General features: G+C 32.1%; 1 protein-coding gene across 1 annotated transcript in view; it reads left to right on the top strand.

Moving 5' to 3' along the window:
- Positions 1-18,742, top strand: part of LOC130444031 (protein tincar) — a 153,231-nt gene that overhangs the window by 40,842 nt on the left and 93,647 nt on the right. The window contains exon 2 of the mRNA XM_056778998.1: positions 14,724-15,014. Within this exon, the coding sequence (XP_056634976.1) occupies positions 14,765-15,014 (250 nt within the window). The 5' untranslated portion in view covers positions 14,724-14,764. The remainder of the gene's footprint in view (positions 1-14,723; positions 15,015-18,742) is intronic.

Genomic DNA, 18,742 nt, shown 5'->3' with positions numbered 1-18,742 from the left:
AAGCAATGTACACACATAGTCTAAGCAGTTATTTCGTGTACTACTTCTATTCTCCCAAGTAAAAGGAAAGTGGCAAAACAACCATTAGGACTAATGTTAACGAGCCGTGGCTTGAGAAGATATGCAAATTCAAATTACTATCGATATGGAGCCTCGTCGTTCATAATCTCGCCGAAATATTTGTGTTTTGATGTTGTTTATTTCTGTATTCAATCTCATAGTTTCATATAACTTTCAATATAATCCATACTGTTTTATTAACATCTTTAACTAAAACAATTAGTGAAGCTCTAAAAAACATGTAGGAATAGTAACAATCGTTGAATAAGATTTCAGAATCTACAAATTTTCGGCTTTGGACTAGATGTTACATATAAAGTGATTTATCACTAATCAGTGCCAAGTATTTGTGAGATAATATGGTGTCGAACACCGCGAGCTGCAATGGTTTTTTATAAGTATTATTTGCTGATTAATTGTACAAAATAAATAAAAAATGAGGCGTTTTGTAGCGCTGGGTACATAGTTTTTATTTCAAGTGCACACGTAGTAAAAATATCATGAAAAGTAATTGGATAATTATTTAGATTTTGCAAGGATTCTAACAAGAAGTGGGATATTTGTGGAAAATGTACGGAATTACTTGGAACATATATCATCAAGTCAAGAGCGGTGTGCCTTTAAAAAAAACAAACAATTTTACAAAAAATGCAGATAATCGAGAGCGACTTTTCCTTCTTTAACCTTTTTAAATTTTTCAATAAGAAAACGTGCATGATACTTCCCATTACGTCGACACGAACAGCCGGAACACAATTTTCATTGTTTGTTTTATAGAGAATGACTAGAAAAACATAATTCTGTTCTGGTTTGCTTGAGAACGACAAGCTGCTAGTTCACTTGAAATTGCATCGTTACGAAAAAACCGATTTTAATGCAAATTTTATGCTGAAATAAATTTCCGTATAATGATTCAGGATAAAAAAACATAAAAATCCATCCTGGAAGAGAACGCGAGGACGTGTACCATTAAAATTTGATTTATAGAGCTACCGGACGAAATCCTCGGTAGGGTCAAACGGAGCACAATGAAGATATATTTTTCCTATAATTCTTTAGTTAGCCTAAACTACTTGGTTTCTCATTTTTCATATATAGCCGTTATTGTGGCTAATTTTATTTTGATTTGATTTCATCCAATGCCTCTTATCACAAAATCGTCTCAAGTTTATGGTTTTTACAAAGGATTAAAAAAACAAACTGTCTTCAATTTTGTTTTCGAAGGAATACATTCATCAAAAATATTACGTATGAGTGAAGCTGTGTATTTAAAAATATTCGGAACATGTTGAAAGTTAGATTAGAGAAAAGAGAAAATAGTGGACGAGACAAATAACTCTATCCTACATAATTCTGGTTCCTACACTGTTGAAACAATTATTTTTTCTACTACCATACGTAAAGTACGCACTTTCGACTACCTAGAACATACTTTAACCATTAGTGCGTGAAAACATGTATTATTAAGGTCTCCGTAGTGTAGTGGGTAGGGTACGAGATTCACATGCGAGAAGTCCAGGTTCAAATCGCGCTGATTTCATTTTTAATTTTTCTATATGTAGTTAGAATTATATTTAGGTGGCATTAATACATGCCGAAGAGAAGAGTGGAGAAATTTAATAACAAAAATTCGTCTGCTGTCTTTTTTTTTGATTTGTTCTAATCTTGATTAAAATGTTGAAAATATTAATATGTTTTATAAGGAAAATTACCATAGAACTTCTGTATTTCGATAAAATTTTCGTTAGTAGAAAAAATATTGTATGCAATTCGTGTGTAAAGGCCTTTTTTCGACTCATGTGACAATATTTATGGTGTTTATGCTCATAAATTTATAATTTTTTGGTCACTTTACCAATATTAACATAACAAAATGCTTGAACTTGAATAATCTATTGATGTTGATGATGTTAGGAAATTTGATTATCAACTGGTAGTTTTACATGATAATCAATATAATTGATAAAACTTGTCTATGATACAATTTCAGTGATTCACTGTTCACCCAGGAGCTCACAGATAAAAATAAAGTTTATTAGTTCCCTACCTCACCACGCCACACTATAACCCTGTGTGCGGATTAACCTCCTCAATAATGGACCTCCTTAGAATTCTGTCCCTTGACTTATAGTTCGTAGTTCATCCGTGACATTGTGCAGCTATCCCATTTTTAGACCTCCTTTTTTCCTCGTATTCCACACTTGAACATTTAGAACTTTTTTGTCATTCAGGTGTCTGAATATGTTCAAACCATTGACTTCTCCTAGCTTTGGTGAAACGATCAATGTTTAGTTTTCGTAGGACGTCGCTTATCTCAGAGTTAAATCTGATTCTTCGTTAATTTCTTACTTTCTTTCCTGATGATTTTCTGGCGAATTCGCTCAGTCTTTCTCCAATGTACTTTCAGCGTTCATGTTCCGTCACCGTACGAGACTATAGGAATAAGAGTTTTGCAAAATAGATTCTGAATCAAGCGCTTGTTGGAGTTTGAGTAGTTTGTATTATTATCTATCAAATTTCTAAGGTACTTGAAGGTTTTTACTCCCTTGAAGATATATATACTGCATTGGAAGTTTTATCGGCTGGAATGATCATATACTGCGTTTTACTTTCATTTATTATGAGTCCAATCTCTCTAACAATACCACCATTTTAGTTCATGACATGTTCATGACAGAGTGGAGAGTAATTATAAACAGTGTTGCTTATAGTCCATCATATTGCCTCATCTTTCCATTGATCTTAAATGAGTAATTTAGTTGGTTATCTATTTATAGTTTTGAATCTTCCATAGATATCATTATCAGGTTTCTCAGTTTTCTAGGTAGTTTCAGGTTTGCTGTTGAATTTTTTGTAGAATGTAGAAGTCGACGTCATGTTTATTACATTTCTCCATTATATAACAGAAGGGTGTTGTCTTAACTAATAAATGAAGTATTTTTCTACCAAATCAAGTAGGTATTAACCATATGGTTTTCGAGAAAAGAGGTATGAAAAATAGTCTCATTTTTATTGCTTTCACTCATGAAAAATTGCTTCAACTCTAAAGGAATGAATTATAAAAATAAGTTTTTACTGATTTCTGTATTCCTTTCATTTCTTTTGTCAAAATTTATTTCATTTTCCTCTAGCAGCTACTAAATTTAGAATGGAATGTCATCTTTTATATAATTATATACGATAAAAATTTCTCATAGTGATGACAAGAGTTACATTTCAGTTTTCTAAAATAATTTATTTGGTAAAAATAGCAAGAAGAATATTGCTTAAGATCCTACAAATCATCACCGTAAAATTATCTCAACGTTCAATATAATAATTCATACAGTCAGCATAGTAAAGATTTTTTAAGCGAGGCAGCGCTTTGATTTATATATTTTCCAGGAAACCATATTAAAAAGGAGGTTGTTGTAGTGATCTGTGGCTGTTTTTATATACACGGGCGGTTTCACGTAACTGAATTTTCTATAAAAAAGTTATTCTACTGTGATAAATATTTCCAGTGAGGTTACAGATTTTCAAAACCATCCAGAAAGAAATATAACATATATTTTACAGCAAAACTGCTTAAATTAGTAACATATTCTACAGCTGAATTTATACCAAAGCTTGCAAATTGGTTTAATGAAAATAATTATTATGTTAGTCAAACTTATCGTGAACTTCGTTCATTTAGTTGCGTCTAATTCGACGATAGTGGATCGTTTTTGAACTACATTTACTCTCTGATAATGTACATCTGAATTGCCGAACAGTACCCACAGAAGCAGCTGTAGCCTCGTGGAAGCATTGAAGAAGAACCAAATCAATCAAGTCGTTGCCATTCCTAGCCACTGGGGCTTTGTCCTTCCACTTTATGAAATATGTTAATGGAATATCTTGTCTTAAAAACTTAACGTCTGCAACAATTAAAGTCATGATGTGCGCCCCAAATTCGACTAATGGACCGAAACAAAAATTTTATATTTAATGCCCGCAAATGAAGCCAATTTTCTGTGAAAACCACGTAAATAAACAGAATTGTCGTATTTTGAGTGTGGATTTTATCGATCCACAGAAAACCACAATATGGTGGACATGTGTTCAAAAACTTTTATGATCAGAATGTTGCTGTTAATGATAAAAGTTATAGGGACATAGACATAGACACAAAAGAAACACTACAATTAATTTACCCAAACTAACTTTAAATGAAAGAATAATATTAGTAATAATTCTGTTAAAAGACTATCGACATGGTGTGATTCAACTCCATTGGAGAATTCTCCTTGGGTTTACGTGAAGTCATTCGTTGGATATCGATATCGATGGATCAGAGACAATTCGACACCTGGGAATCGAAGAGTTATTGGCAAAATCCGGTCGCATACACTGCGACAAGTTTGTCAGAATTAGTTTTCCAGATTGAGTTTTGTACGCACCAGCTGTTGCAGCTACATATTTAAGCATTAGTGTTATAAGGAGCCCGTTGCAATGACATTTTTTTGTTCTATTGTAATTTAAGCCTGACGTCTAATTTGGGAACCTTGCAACAAGGTCACAACTATTTAATTTTTAGGACGGTCTACAATCTCACTCTTTTGTCCTTTACAAAATTTGTTGAATATAATTTTCCTGTTTGCTAAAGATTAAAATAATCTCCCTTCACTTGCAATCAATATTTGTCGGAGGACAAAATACCCGTACATAAATTCATACGTTTGAATAGTTGTTATCAAATATTATTCATATCGGCATTCAACCAGCTTAATTGTGAAAACAAAAATGTTTGCATTCGCAGGATTTTACCATTAAATTTCAATCTAAAAGCGCAACGTATTGTGATTGGAAATATTTGATGGTCAATATCAATTTACGTTACATAAAAAAGTGATTTTGAATTGTGAATAATTTGTTAAATTATTATATACATTGTTATAAAAAATCAAGTGTACTGATTAGTAAATGGACACCTGAAAACGAACAAAATTATGAGGTACGGTAAGCAATTCACAAAGAGGAAGACATTATGAACTTATATGTTAATTATTCTTATTCTTAGATATTTCAAATTTTGTACGTATAGAGAAGAAGTAAGAAGATCAGAAATCAAAAATATCAGCAACTAATAGAATATATCATGTAGATAAGAAGATATAGGAAAGCAAGATACTAAATAAGAAAACAATGAAAGTTTACAACACAGACAACAAAAAAAGAAAAAGAGGAGTTGACAATAATTAAGACGGATGGTAGTATGGGCAATATTAGGACCAATCAAGATGAAAATGAATACAAATAACGTATGAATTAGGAAATAAAGGAAGAAATTGAAATGGAAGATATGGTTAAAGGAATAAAAACACAAAGAATTAGATGGCTAGTGTATCTATAGAGAGCAGGGAATCCAGGAAGTAGAAGAAGAAGGAACAGATCCAGATCAAAGTGGTTGAAAGAAGTAAATGAATATATGAGTACAGTGAATAATTACCAACACAGTGGACAATGGGGATTGATCTACCCTGAAAGGATCTGGGAAGCCTTACGTCACTTATTTCTTTTCTTATGCATTACTTTTCCTCATTTCTTTGACCTTCTACCAAAAGATTCAGTTTTCAAAAGCTTCAAAAGAAGCCTACTGTTTCGAAAGCGATGTCTATCATCTCTGTAGACAAAACAGTGTAGCAGTTTTCTTTGTTTATTTTTTTTTGTAAAAATAGAGAAACGGATTTTAAAGTTTTCTACCACCAATACTACAATAGAAAATATTTTATAATTTTATGACGTTATATGAGCGGAGGTGTTATTTGTGAGGTCGGTTTTCATATATGATTCCTACGCCTCAATATGAACATATCGTAACTTGTTAAGACTATTCTTTGATTCCGTGGAGAGTACAAATGCTTTATTAATTTATTATAATCATTATCTTTTTGTTTATCGACAACGCAGTACTTTTTAATAAGAAATAGTAAGGAGCTAGATAAATATGAAATTCGTGTATTATTAAGACATTATTAGATATTGATGAAGACTAGGGCTGGACAATTATCCAAAAATATAATCTATTATCGATTATATGAAATAATCAATTATTTTCGATTGATCGATCAATAGAAAATAATCGATCAATCCAAAATAATCAATAAATCGGAAATAATCGATTAATCTAAAATAATCGATTTTAGATTATTCGAAAATCGGAAATAAAGTTTCAAAAGAACGATTGTGGTTTGATTTCTACAAAAAACAAGATAAAGAGCGAGTATACCACTAGGAACATATACATAAGTTCAATGTTATTTGAGCAAATTTGAATATAAATATGTGAAATGTATTTCTGTTAATTATCCAAAAATACTAATATAATAGAGACTATTTTTCATTTATTGAGATATATTTTTCATTTCATTCATTGAGACACGTCAATGATAGATTCGAAAAGAGAGAAACATCGAAACACATTCGACATAACTAACAACATTTTGGTCACTTTCAAAAGAAATAAAAGTTACATTCAATAGAAATAGGCTTTGACAGTACACGACGTGGGAGGCCAGCAAGATGTAATCTTGAAATGGGAAATAAAAATAACTAATATAGTATATTAAAAAAACCTTTTCAAATATTTTTCAAATAGATTATTATCATGATTCTCATAGAATTTTTGGTACAACTTGACGGTAAGAACTCGATTTAGTATTTAGAAGGAAAACGCAATTTTACGATACTGAGCTGGAAATTATTTTCCTGTAATAATTTAAGTTAGCAACAAGCCAACTCATTAAAACCATTCTTATGAATATTCATGAATGTAAATAATAATCTGTAGTCGATCAATTTGATCCTCTGGGTGTAATTCATACCCTGTACATCGATGTCTAGAATTCAATCGTTCGTTTCGTCTACGGCCATACTCCGACTTGGTCGTAGGATACGACCAGGATAGTACGTCTCGAGAGGTACACAAATTATCCAAGAATAACCAGGACACAGATTTGTAATTAGGGAATCAAAAACAGTTGATAGAGACATTTTTTAATACTAAAATAAAAAAAGAAACGTTTAAGTGTGGCCAAGTGCAAAGAGCCGGCCGCTGATCGGTTAAAGGACATATATCAAATAGACGAAAAGAATGATATAGGAGTTATAGTCCCCAGTCGGTCACTTGACTAGGCAACCATTTTTTGATTTTTTAAATTTTGGTATAGCTGCTTAGCTTATTAGTTAAAGCATGATTTTGGTATCGAATGAAAGCTTGAACTTTAAAAATGGTTGCTTAGCTTTTGACTGTTAGAAATTTTGACAGCCCACTTTGAAGACGGGCACCCCGAGGCACTTAATCAATGAATTTCCCATTAAATTTTATCTTATCTATATCTTTAACTTATTTTTTATATCTAAAATAATTAAGAAATAAATAATGTAATTAATTGTTTTCTCAATTAATTTGTTTTCAATTAGCACGTATGTAACTACAACGTAGACAAAACATAGAAAATATAAATTTAAAATTTTAATGTTTGTTAATTTTTTTAATATTTTTGTTTTAAATATATTTTCAATCAAAATATTTTTTTAAACATGGAAAATATGAATAAAACAGAGGATATGGATTGGAGAAAAATATATGTTTAAAATAACTATCGTAAATTATAAGCTTTCACTTTTTTTTCTTCGAATAGAGGTAAATGCATCCTAGTCAGAAGGTGGGTGAAGTCACCTGGATTTGTATGCCCTAGAATAATGCTTCAGGTATATTCTAACAACTATTTTTGTTCATAAAGGTAAAAAGGGTCTGAAACTTCCCTTTTGCCAACTATTGCTCGTCTCTTATACCTCATACCTGTCTTTTCTATGTATTTGGTTTTCATATGTATTCGTTCGTGCACATGCAGCATCACCTTATAGATTCAAAAATTCTATTGGTCATATGACATAAAAAATTCAAGCTTTCATTTTATACCAAAATCGTTCTGTGCTTTAACTAATAAGCTAGCGACTATACCAAAATTTAAAAAATCAAAAAATGGTTGCCTAGTCAGTGACTGAATGAGGTCTATAACTCCCATATCATTGTTTTCGTCTATTTGAGTACTACCTTTTTCAATAATATATGTCCTTTAACCGATGAGGAGCCTTTTTCAGCGGCCGGCTCTTGTACTAGTAGACTTGGTTATTCTAGTAGAGATCTCTCAACAGTATTTGAAGTGTTAATACAGTTGAATGTAGAATATGTCAATAGTATTTGTTTATGCCTCTGTAATTCAATGATATTATTGAGTTTAACATGATATTGTTTGTTCAATGAACATATGTTGTGACAAAAATATTTTGGACCACTATATTATTTTTAAGTAGAATGAATTTTATCGATGTTTTTGAAAAAACTTTTTTATAATATACAATACTAAATCATCAGGGTAAATTCTTTTTGTATTTTTATCCTGATAGAAAACCTGACAATGCCGCAAGGCAATAAACAATGACAAATTTCCGGGTTGGTATCACTCCCCAATATTTGCTCTTCCATATAACTTATAAATATGATTCACGAAAAAGAGAAAGCTTTCCTATATTTATCTTGTATTTGAGCTAACAGTTATGTGTCGGTTTTTCCGGGATTTTCACTTTATGAGCTCAATATTTCATATGAAGTGTCTGTTTTCCTTCACGCTCAAATTGAAAACAACATTGATTAAGAGATACATTCGATTTATAAACTAAAATTGAAGATTATTAGGTACTTGAACTAACAGAACATGCAGATAATAAGAATAATAATAGTGGTGAATTGGAAAGACAAAAAATATACTGACGAAGAATATTTCATCATACGAGGACAGTCCCAGAAGTACCTGGTCTGACTTAGAGATGGCGGTAGTTGCTTGAAAAATACCACAGTATAAGAAAATACACAGTCTAAGCAGCATATGGTTCAAATTTGAAGACGCCACGTCGTTTAGTATTTGTTTGGCAGCCATCAATAGTGAACGTTTTTAGTGAATTTGTAAACAGAAAAAATACGACCTGCGAAGACCAGAATCGCAGTTGTCGACCAAATGAGGTGACAACTCCAGAAATGTTGGAAGAAAATCTATGAAGCGGTACTGGATGATTGTTGACTGAAAGTGCGTAAGCTAGCAGACATAGTAGGCATTTCAAAAATACGGTACATCGCATATTAACCGAAAATTTGGATATGAGAAAGCTGTGCGAAAGATGAGTGCAGTGTTTGCTCAAAATGGAAAAGAAGCAGCGTCGTGTTTCTATCGAGGGTTTGGCAATGCTGAACAGAAATTTTTGCGTCACTTCATAAAAAACGATGAAACGTGGCTCTTCACTTCACACCCGAAACAAAAGAATAATCAAAACAATGGACTGAAAAGGGAGAACCGGCTCCAAAGAAGACAAATACCGTTCCATCTGCAGGCAAGGTCATGGCTTCGGCTTTTGTGATGCGCATGAGATAATTTTCATAGACTATGACAATGCACCAGCTCATACATCCGTTATTTCAAAGGTCAAAATTAATTAATTAAAGTTTGAATTGCTACCTCATGTACCCTATGAAGAGGTTATGTCGGCAGTTAATGGTCGAACTATTAAACTGAGATTACATTGTTTTACTGATGCCCTAAGTAAAAGTATTTTTACTGTTGCTACCAATAGTAATGGAGCGTCATCATAGAAATCAAAATTTTGGTTTGACAAATAAATTGAAAGATGTTGCATCAATACTCCATATAGGCTCGAAAAGTTCAAATGAATAATCAAAATGGAGAATTTTTTTGAAATCTTTAGAGAATATGAAGAATTTATGGTCCGTTTCTTTACTTGAACAAACTATTGACTAACGATTGCATATTCAACTTAAAACCAACGTTGTAACAATCGAAATATCTACAAACCTTTACACAAGCTACATGAAAGATCTTGTTTACCCAATATATTCACTCATAATATACTCAACGAATATTATTTGTACACACATAATCGTATAGCTAAGGAAAGTCATTAAAAATTGTTTACGTAAACCTCCGCATTATCATAACAAAGGTATCTTCAACAATATAAAAGTGGCGAGAACTGAAGGGACAGAAACATTAGAGAGGACCCAAGGGCAAACGTGTTAAGAATGAGAGAATGAGGGTCGGTGAAACGACGTGTGCCTCAAATTTTCAGAATACAATTTGAAAAGCATGGCTTTAAAGATAATTTCATTTTTGCCCTAAATAAAGGTTTTCCTGAGTAAAATTTAATAAATAAAAACTTCATTATTAGATTTTTCTATGTTATCGACAGAAAAACCTAAACACGATTTAATATGTCGAACTATTCATGATTTAAGTTCAAAAATACTGAAGAAACAAGAAAGTGTAGCTGCTTTATAACTCGTTTAGTTCGGTTCCCGTGATGATACATACTTTTCTTCTCTACAATTTGCTATCATCTTGTCATGTTCCACTTTTTCTTTTTATCTAAATTTTGGTTTATCTCTTTGCATTTATACTTTGGCTAATTTTGTGATTCAATAGTGGTCTTGTTTCTGTTTCATTTATTCACTTATATTCACTTTTATTCACGCTATATATATTTCTTTTGAAATATATGAATGACCATTCCCAAGTTTCCTGTTCATTTAATCTCAGTCCTTTTTCTTTTGCTCTCCCCTCTAACATTCCATTATTTGTACATTTTTATGGCTGCTATTGAGCAAATCTATATCATCTGTCAATGTAATTATATTGTGGCTTTCGACTCTTCTAAAAGTATCTTTCTCAATCTTATAAGTATTTTCGATGCTTTTATTCTTTCTAAACCGTTTTATTCAGGATTCAGGTTGATTATGAAACAAAACGACACCTTGTATATTTACTCATGTTCGAATGAACTTATTCAAGTAAAAATGAACAAAATTCATGTTCGCTAAAATTAGTATAAACGTCGCTAATTGTCTACTTAACAAGTAATATATTAATGCTTCAAGTTCTGAACTTTATACAAGAGTTTTCTCGACGTTCTTCCTTTTGAAATAAATGATTTGAAGTTGGTAAGAAATATAGAACATTTTCCATAATTTATCAATTTTCACTCCGGGTTTTCCTCTTCACTAACATTATCCTTGAAACAAAAACTTTCAAGTGGAAACATTCCATCTATGCTCTTAGATGCTCTTTCATGACACACAACCTCGAGCTATGAGTCGCGGAGCACTTTTCTGCATTTATTCAGTTTTTCACTCTCTTTTATTATTGAAGAGCGATGTTAGTATGGAAAATATTCGACAAGTGGTTTTTTAACTTGATAGCTTGTTATAAATTTTGAAAGTGGTTGTTGTTAGGAGGGTTGTATGGAAACGAAGTTTAGAATAAGAGAGCACATTTGTAAATTTATCAGAAATATTGATAAAATTCACGGTAATACGGAAGCAATATTTAATTCCAGTTATTAAAAAATTTTAAGCAAATTTTTGTTTTAAAATAAATTTAAAAATGAACTATTTTTTCGTCATTTCTTTCACCTGAAATATTATTTTTCGAAATAATCAATACTCAAAAAAATTTATAAGTGTGAAGTATACAACATATTTGAGATCAATGCTATTTCTTCTTCATAAAAAGGGATCAGAATGTTCAACAATAGTTCACTAACATCAATATTTCTATCAATATTTGTTCACAAGTTAGTTATTTGGAAATCAATATAATCTTTGGTTCTCTTTTATCTCTCATCCATTTAAGTCCTTGTGCACTTTTACGAGGCTGGTCCCAGAAGTACCTGGTTTATTTCTCAATGTAATCTTTTAGCTTCATACACTTTTCCCAGCGATGTTCAATAACTTCGATACCAAGCTCTTCAAAGACATCACCTCTCTATTGTTGGAAAATCTTTGACCAACCGAGCCATTTCTTCAGGTCTGGGAATAGAAAATAATTCCACGGGGCTAAATTTGACGAAAATGTGTATAAGGTAGCAATTCAAACTTTAATTTATTCATTTTGGCTATTGCAATAACGGATGTGTGTACTGGTGCTTTGTCTTAATGATACAACACTTTCTTCATAGCCAAACGCGGTCGTTTTTGCTTGATTTCTTCCTCCAAACGCTGCAATAAGTTCGCATAATACTCGCCGTTGAACCGGTTTTACTTTTTCGAGATAGTCAATGAAAATTATCTCACGCGCGTTTCAAAAAACCGACCCATGACCTTGCCTGCAAATGAAACTGTCTTTTCCTTTATTTTCATTGTTTTTTTTTCTGGTACGAAGTGATGAATCCACGTTTATTCCATAGTTATAAAACGGCGCAGAAATTTAGTTTTTCTACGACCGTGCGTTTTAACCCACTTTCCCGCACGCATTTTAGTTTTGAAAGTGTCACTTTTCCGCACTAGTGCGGGAAAGTAAAATTATGCAAATTTTGACCTTATTAGATAGTTTTTTACTTCTGAGATTATAACTATTGTTACTCCAGGTAAATAAATATTCATGAAATAGTCCATCAAATAAAATTTAAACCTTTTCTAGCTTTTTGTAGCATTTTCAATTTTTTAAAAATATAAAATAATACAGATATTTTTTATTTAACCATGTAATTGTTACTAAAACGTGAAAGTTGTTCAAAACGTCTTGGAAGTGACCGAATAAGTACAATCTTATTCTAAATCAAACCACATTGAACCGAATCCGATACAATAATATTAATGGATTCATCCGAAGAAGAACTTCCCGAGGCCATTTTGAAAGCTGCAAATGAAACTAAATCGGAGCTGTTACCTGCCAAATGACTTAAAACTGTTGCCGTCACCGCCATCGTCATCTTTATGCGACCTGCAACCGATGCAATCCTCATCGACGTCATCTACTTTCCAGTTGAAACCAAATTATTCCACTGGAACGGCAATTCTTACTAGTCTACAGAATACAACAAATTGTGCTTTCAATATTAATATTTATAATAATTAATAGTTTTTAGTTACAGTTTTTTTTATTGTTATCTTTGTTGGAATAAAATAATTTTTCAAAAATGGGTTGGTATACTTTTTTGTATATACGGTCGTAGAAAAAATAATGTTCCTAACACATGCGTAAAGTGTCTTTCCCGCACTTGACCGCTTGCACGAACTCCGCTCCGCGTCGTTCGGGACAACTGCAGTCGCGTGCGGGAAAGTATCACTTTCCGCACTTGTTAGGAAAATAACTATTTATTTCTGTGAAACATTGCCAAACACTCGATTGAAACATCTTCACGACGCTGTTTTTGTCCCATTGGAACCCATCTTGCGTGCAGCTTTCTTATGTCGAACTTTTCAATTAATATGCCATGTACCGTATTTTTGAAATGCCTACTATGTCTTCTAGATCGCGCACTTTTAGTCAACGATCATTCAATACCGCTTTGTGGATTTTCTTCAACGTTTCTGGAATCGTCACCTCCTATGGTCGATCACTGGGGTACTGATCTTCGCAAATCGCACGGTCTCGTTTAAACGTTGCTACCCAATATTTTACTGTTGATAACGGAGGAGCAGTCTCACCTAGAGTAGAATCTAGTGCAGCTTTCATATTGCTAGGGTTAAGGCGTTTCAAATAAAAATATTGTATCATATAATGATGTACATTTCTTTCTATGTTTAGAAATTGTGAGAATGTATTTTTCAAGCAATTTCCGCTATCTCTAGGCCAGTCCAAATACTTCTGGAACCATTTTTGTAAATCGATCTCTACAATATAGAGCTAATATCCACATTCCATTATATTTGTGACAAAATTAATTATCATGTCATCATCAGTATTCACAATATGCCGTGTTATGGTTTTGTTAAGTTTGTTGGTGCTTCAACGCCTCAATTTAGCCTAAATATGTGGAAACTTTGAGTAAAGGTACTTGTAAGGTACTGGAAACATGATCCATATTCAGACGAAGCTTTCACAAAATGTTTTACGAGGTTTTTTCTCATATAGGTGTTAGGAACACGCTTTTAGATCTACAAGGTTTTTGCGTAGTCTGTTCTTCTTAAAGGTTCTAGAGAGATTAGCTCTCTCTCTGCACCAATGGTGTTCTCCTTCTATCCAGACAAAAAACCTGAAAATATGGTACAACTACCTTACTGAACAAAACATGTGACATGTGACGTAAAATCTTCCAATTATGATCAGAATAAACTATTATTCGATTAACACCATTTTTAGATTATGATAGCTTCCAGGAATAGCCATATAAAGACTAAAATAAATAGATGCTTAGGCGAGATGACAGTGCACTAATAGATCATCATCAAAATTATTGTATCCTTTTCCTGAATATATAAATGCTCTATCTACCAACAAGTTTTTTTTTTAATTTAAAGTCAAGTTTTCGTTTTTCACATCTCTCACAAAACCCTCAATGAGCAAATAATTTACGGTCAGCATTTCCTATGATAAGTAATCACCTTACTCCAACTGAACATTATACTTTTGTTGGAGTAGAACTAAATTTATCTTCCTTTTATTTGAGTTATGACCAGTAATATCTACAATGTATATGTGGTAATTACCGAAACGATATCTTGGGTCAGACACATATTTTATGGAGTACAAAAGTACAAAAATTCTGGTAATAAAAATAAAATAATTTTTTCATTATTGTGTTGAAATTAGATTTTAGTGATTATTAAATAAGCTTTTATATTGTTTCAGTACTCCCCGCGAGGTCCATCCCTTTCGAAGGGTTTTAAGTGATGCAATCTTCAATTAGCACACCTTCAACGTTTGATAATAACAATGATATCAAAAAATCAATCGAAAAAATGAGCGATTCCAGTAAGGGAAGCTATCAAGCAATAAAATCAACAGAATCGCTACAGATCCCGAAAAAATCAAAAAAGAAGACTGGCATACACCTTAACAATCTTTGGTCGATATGGTATGGGATATTCTTCACTGGACTTCAAGCTTACGTGGCCTACAAATGTTTAAAAAGGATATTAGGTAACTGAACGTTCAGCTTTTCAGGTTTAACAATTGACAATTATTGGGGATATAAAAAAAGTAATCGGAATATCTGTTATATCTATAAAGTGGATATGTACGGTAGTAACTGAGCAATAGATCAGGATTGTAGGGGGAATGATAAAGTTGTTTCCATGTTTCTTACAAAATGTTCTGATTCTTGGATTCCATTAACTGAATGTGGATGGGCCTTATGTTGCCTTCACTCAGCATGTCACGTATTTCGTACAGCGGATTTTTCTCACAATACGTTGTTGAATTTATTTTATCCGTACGAGGTAATCCACCAGCAACAGTCCCTCTCTGTCCGAAGGGGTGAAAATTTTTGTTAGTTTTAGACGTTTCTGGGCGATTTCGGATGTTGAAATTTCATACATTTTTTTCTGATTCTAGTATAAAGTAGACCAGTTTGTTTTATCGCCTGTAATTCATCAAAAATCATCGCCTTCTTCATCGTACCCCAAAAGAAAAGTGAAAGCATTGCCCAAAGGTTGTTTTTATTCACCTCTGCCAGCACTTTTGGTTGTTCTTTCGAACCATTCTATCATTAATAATTTTTGTATACTGCACAAGTTCCACCACGAAATTTGGTAGCTTTTAGACATTTAGGATGAAGAGAATAAATAATAGATCGTGGGTATGCGTGGAAAGTCGGCAGCAAAGATGAAGACTCTGGATCAAACGATATATACTTAAAACCATGCCTAAGTATGCGTCTCACGATCCCAGCTGCCCACATCGTCTAGTACATAGTTTCAAAGAAACATCTAGATTATTACGAGGTAATTTGATTGTATTTTCGTTATTTCTCAACTAAATAATCCAACTTTCTATGATATCCCAAATTAGATAGGACTTTAATGCGTACTCAACTTTTCCAGCTTAGATTTTTTACAATTCTGAATTATATCTGTGATTTTTTTTGGAGTAGGCTGAATTATTTTAAATTTAATAAAACGAGATTTAATATAAAACGAATGTGTACTACATGTCATATATGAAAACAATACGACAATTTAGAAATTATTGCATTCTCAGAGTTCATAAAAAATAGAATGAACTTCTGAAATACTATCGATAAAACACTTGATATTTGCAATTTTCAACTGTTTGAATAGAACCACTCTAATAAACGTGACTTTCCTCGAAAATCTACACATTTCCCAGAAAGTTGACTTTATTGTTTCACCAACAAACAATAAAAGTTCGAATTACCTTTTTCCTAACTATATATACAATTATGTGTATTGATCTGTCTCGTTTATAGTATTTTTGTGTTGATATTGACCAAATAACAATAAAGGAGGTACTTTTATCATTTCTAATCATCAATAGTTTAACGTACGTTTTGTCAGAAAAATGGAAAATATTATTTTTATTGTATATAACAAAATCATTTTTCAAAGATAAAGATAATAAAAAAAATCCAATTTCATTGATATTTCTAAAACAAAGACATTCCTTGTATTTAATCTTTTATTATTCTAAAATTTTCAGAATGGTTTTACTTATAGGATGACCTTAAGAATATACCTTTCATTTTTGTGTATCCTTCTTAAGAGCCTTCATATCTCAACTTTTAAAGCTTTCCTTGGTTTCATTATCTTAAAGATAACACAGAGGAGGTATAATTTTGTTCAAAATCAGTGTATATTGATTGAAATTAGATACTTATCCGTCTTATATATCTTTAGTTATGAATTGGTCTACAGCACTTTTTCAAGCCTTCTCAATAAAAGAGGTTCATTAAAATTAGGATTACGAAACACTGTTAGAACAAAGCTGGTTCTAGTGCTATGACCCTATGAAAACTTTCTCAAAAGAAAAACGTGACTTCATCGTGATATAGTATAACAATTTTTTTTAAATTTTCATTTCAACCGACTCAGTCGCAATCACCAAATTTTATAATTTTGGAAAATATGTGCAAAGAAGAGAAAAAAGAGGAATAGGCTTTCTTCTCACAAACTAGATCAACCACTTTTGGTTCTCCTCTAAAATAGAAAAAAAATTTGCTAAGCCTGATACGTTTCGATCCATTTTTCATATTGAGAAAGTCACAAATTAGCTGAATGCTATCTTTCATAAAGCTATTACCTTGAAGAATTTCAATTCTTAAATTGGAAGAAGAAATAGGAAGATGTGAAAAAACTCTTCACAATATGAATTGTTTATATCGGTTCATCAGGGTTTTTAAATCCATACCTGACTAGCTATTGTAGATTACGTCAGAAAACGTCCAAATGTATGTCATTGTTTCTATATTCAATGAAGTTTACAAATTCGAATTTCTACGAAATGTTTTATCTCGTAAATGCAATACACAATATGTTAGTTATGAAGACAATATTAGAATAGTTATATCACGTTTAGCAAAACTTGTATACTACAAAACAGTCTGTTTACCTCTTACGACTAAATTCCATTTAGTAACTAATTTCAGTGGAATACAGTAGATTACGTATTTTCTATTATATCTTTTGTAATCAGTTAATTCAATTAGGAACTTAATTAATAAATTTAAATCTACATCTTGTGCGTGAGAGGGTGCCTTAATGATCGATTCCATGTAAAAGCCATTTAAGATGATGATCTGGATTCGATATAACACGAAGATTATCAGTTGATCTGCTGATAGCGAATGGAAAAGAAAGACACGATGGATCACTTATGATCGAATTTGTTACATATTCAGAAACATTTTCCTAAAAGCCATCAAGTTATGGTCTCAAAAAACTAGAAAAACGGGAAGAAATCAGAAATATAGAGTAAGACCCCAGGTCTGGCAAAATAGGAGAGATTTCTTTTTATTATACCAACTGGTCACAAAAAGATCTTTAACAATGTAAAGGTGAGCTAAGAAAAGTTATTAATAAGCTCACTGGACACTGCTTGATGAATCTGAAGAACATGGAAGAACTTCCGATAGCTCTTGTCGTTTCTTCAAGGAACCAAAGAAAATAGTCAAACACCTCCTCTGTTAGGGCGAAACTATCTTTAGACGCCGGTACTTCAATTCAAGTTAACAGATAGGTAGCTTTGCCTAATTATCTTTCTCATGACTTAATTCATAAATTTATACTTATGGGACTTATTCGTCTATTTGATGTCCATGGGAGAGATGCAATATAATGAATCCAAATATCAATTGCTAACTTGAATATTCATGAATTTCTAGAGCTTTGTTCGTGGGCGCTTCGTCCTGATGTTAGAAGATTTTCTCCAAATCTCCAAAAAATAGTTGCTCCAAACTCTGAGCTACTTCGAATAGACTATTTTTTTTAATAATTCCTTCAGGTACTTTCCTATTTCTATCATATGTGTTTGTAGACATTTCTATGGCCTCTGCTGCTCATTTTTCTTTGAATTTTTTCCAATGTTCCTGGGGCAATTAGGCCGTCTTTGAAAATAATTAACTGACCTTTTGTCAACTCATAGCATCCTAGGAAACTGCTTTCTGTATATTATTGCGTCCTATTAACTGTTGAGATTTCTTCACCTGTGCTAAAAAAACACCAAATTCATCTCCAAATGATTTTTATTTGGGATAGAATAACAACTGGAGAGTTTCTATGACATCACTCTATGAACTCAACAGCTTTTTCAAATTCACGTAATGCTTCTTTTAAACTATTTACCTGGCTTTATGAGACAATTCTGAATGCGTGGTAACATAACAGAAAATAGAATTCTATCACTTCCTTTGC

This window comes from Diorhabda sublineata, chromosome 5 (assembly GCF_026230105.1).
Source record: "Diorhabda sublineata isolate icDioSubl1.1 chromosome 5, icDioSubl1.1, whole genome shotgun sequence".
Classification (NCBI taxonomy): domain Eukaryota; kingdom Metazoa; phylum Arthropoda; class Insecta; order Coleoptera; family Chrysomelidae; genus Diorhabda; species Diorhabda sublineata.
Note: the sequence above shows the minus strand (reverse complement) of the source record. Positions and strands in the feature narration are given on the sequence as shown.